We start from the raw sequence: 2,465 nt of genomic DNA on the forward strand, positions 1-2,465 counted from the left end.
GTGAAACCCTGTCTCTACTAAAAATAAAAAATTATCTGGGTGTGGTGGCATGCGCCTGTAGTCTCAGCTACTTGGGAGGCTGAGGCAGGAAAATTGCTTGAACTGGGAGGCAGCAGTTGCAGTGAGCCAAGATCATGCCACTGCACTACTCCAGCCTGGGCAACAGAGTGAGACTCTGTCCCAAAAAAAAACACCATTACATCAAGTATAGACAATAGGTAATTAGAGAACATCATGTAATTTCCAAATTATCCAACAATTCACTGATTCTCTACACATTAAATTATGTTTACTTACTTGAGGGAAGAGGTTAAAATGGGATCTGTAGACCAGATTATTAAGACACTGTTCAAAAGACAGCTTAACAAGCACAACTTAATTGTGCTCTGATAACAATGTCATTTTTCTCCATAGTCATTCATGTAGAGGTTAGGTTTATAACACTTTACAAAGAAGCAATATTGTGACTACACATGTTCCTTATATGTTTACAATACTGCTTTAATGATTAATTGCATAGTAGTGCAATTATTACATGAAATGGAAGACAATTCCTAAAAATTTCAAAGTTTGCCCAATACAGATATTATCATAATATGCTGCTATAATTTCCAATTTTGCATTTTAAATAAAGTTTGAAAGGCTGTTTACACTGAATGCAAATCTTCCAATCAGAATCTATCCAATGACTTACAAAGGAGTCCAAATGTTCTCTGGAAAAAAAAAAAAAAAAGAAAGAAAAAAAGATGGTAACAATGGCATCACAACCAAGTTGTAAATATGGCCACTGAGTTACGTTTGGTCAGTGATGTGCATGATTTTCCAGATTTGTAGCTATTTTATAAATGACTTTAAAGGCAGTTAAAAACATTCATTAGATAACTGCTACAGTTAAAGCTGGAGCTTAGGAGAAGGTACCAAGAGAAGGCATTCATTTTCGTGTTCAGAAAGCATTATTCGTTGCTCTAAGAAGAATCCCAGTTTGCATGTAATAAATTCAAATGTAAGCGATCACGTTGTTAGACAAATAACAATTACCTGTGAGACACCCAACTTTTTACAAGCATCAAGAAAATTTTCTACATTTCTTCGACATTTTGCCATGCTCAGTTTGGGCTGTAAAGAGGGAAAAAATGTACTTTTAGGCATTTTCTATGGAACTTAAGCAAAACTGAAAACTAAGTTCACTGAGGTATATTATTTAAAGACAATTTTAAGAAGCTATATCTTCCTTTAGAGAACTAACAAACTGTAAACAAAACTTACCACTGCTGGTGATGGTACATGAATACTAGCAACAGAACGTGGCCTTATATGATTGGCTAAATGGCAAAGAACAACCCCATCCATCAGTGCAGCTCCAATGTCATCAGGCAAAATTACTTTCAACCTGGATTCAAGATTCTATAGAGAAACAGGTATAAATCAGATACTTTATCTAAACATACATGTTATATGTTTATATTACTAATTGTTGTATAATCCAAACATTTTAAGGAGCATTGAAAATAAAATCCATATGCCTTATTAATTTTTCAAGTTAAACCCATTTCCACAAAGCAGATCTGAAAGAGCAATCTGACTTACGTTGCGAAGTTGTCGTATTTGCTCTCGCTCTTCCCGTAAATGTTCCATCTTTCTTCTCATTGTAAATCCCGGATCTGCTGCCCCATATTCTTGGCGAGATGAGCGGCTAAAAGCTATAAAAACAGAAATTTCCTAACTTGTTACAAAGTTAATGGGAAGGAGCAACTACTGATGGGGAAAGAGGCATGATAAAAAGAATCAATACAAAATGACATAAAACATTATTACTTACTAATACATTCCAAATATTTTTAAAGAATATATTTGAACTCTATTTATATGCATAATTGAAAGCAACAGGGAAGATAAGTGTTAATGATTTATACTACCTATACATGTTCTTATTCAAACATACGTTATTAGAAACTTATGGCCCAGGTTAAAAATGATTACTGAACATACGTCAGCCTTTTATCTTTTAAAAAAGGAAATTATTCTTGAAGGTCAATACAGTTATCCAGGAATAAAACTATAATTCAATACCTTGCCAAGTAACATGGATCCATTTTCTTTTGGGCTTGCCAAATGCGAAAAGATCCCTTTATAAAACCACAATATAATGGAGTGCTATAATTTCAAACAGTGTTTGGTCTGCTGGCAGAGTGGTCATTCTAACAGCAGTCACAGTAGAGTAGAAATAAGACTGCAGTATATCTAAGGCAAAAAGCTGAGGTTTCAGGAGCTTGAAGGTAAAGAGGAAGAAAGAAATGGGAATGGGAATTGGAAAGACAAATAAGATTAAGAGAAAATTGTTTTTAGGAGAGGGGAAAGAATTTATGTGTACTTAAAACTATGGAATCAATCCCATTTAAGCTGGGAAACTAGTTTCAAATATAATTGATAAATTTTATTTACAGAATATCTATTTACCTGATCTA

General features: G+C 33.9%; 1 protein-coding gene across 1 annotated transcript; it reads right to left on the reverse strand.

Moving 5' to 3' along the window:
- Positions 1-1,011: 1,011 nt before the first annotated feature.
- On the reverse strand, positions 1,012-2,149 carry LOC108512759 (leucine-rich repeat and calponin homology domain-containing protein 2-like). Its single transcript, XM_017848144.1, has 4 exons — positions 2,071-2,149; positions 1,588-1,700; positions 1,267-1,404; positions 1,012-1,116 (listed from the first exon to the last, which is right to left on the reverse strand). Exons 2-4 carry the CDS (start codon positions 1,645-1,647, stop codon positions 1,012-1,014), a joined length of 303 nt encoding a protein of 100 aa, XP_017703633.1. The 5' UTR covers positions 1,648-1,700; positions 2,071-2,149.
- Positions 2,150-2,465: the final 316 nt, after the last annotated feature.

Source organism: Rhinopithecus bieti, unplaced genomic scaffold (assembly GCF_001698545.2).
Source record: "Rhinopithecus bieti isolate Rb0 unplaced genomic scaffold, ASM169854v2 scaffold_31447, whole genome shotgun sequence".
Classification (NCBI taxonomy): domain Eukaryota; kingdom Metazoa; phylum Chordata; class Mammalia; order Primates; family Cercopithecidae; genus Rhinopithecus; species Rhinopithecus bieti.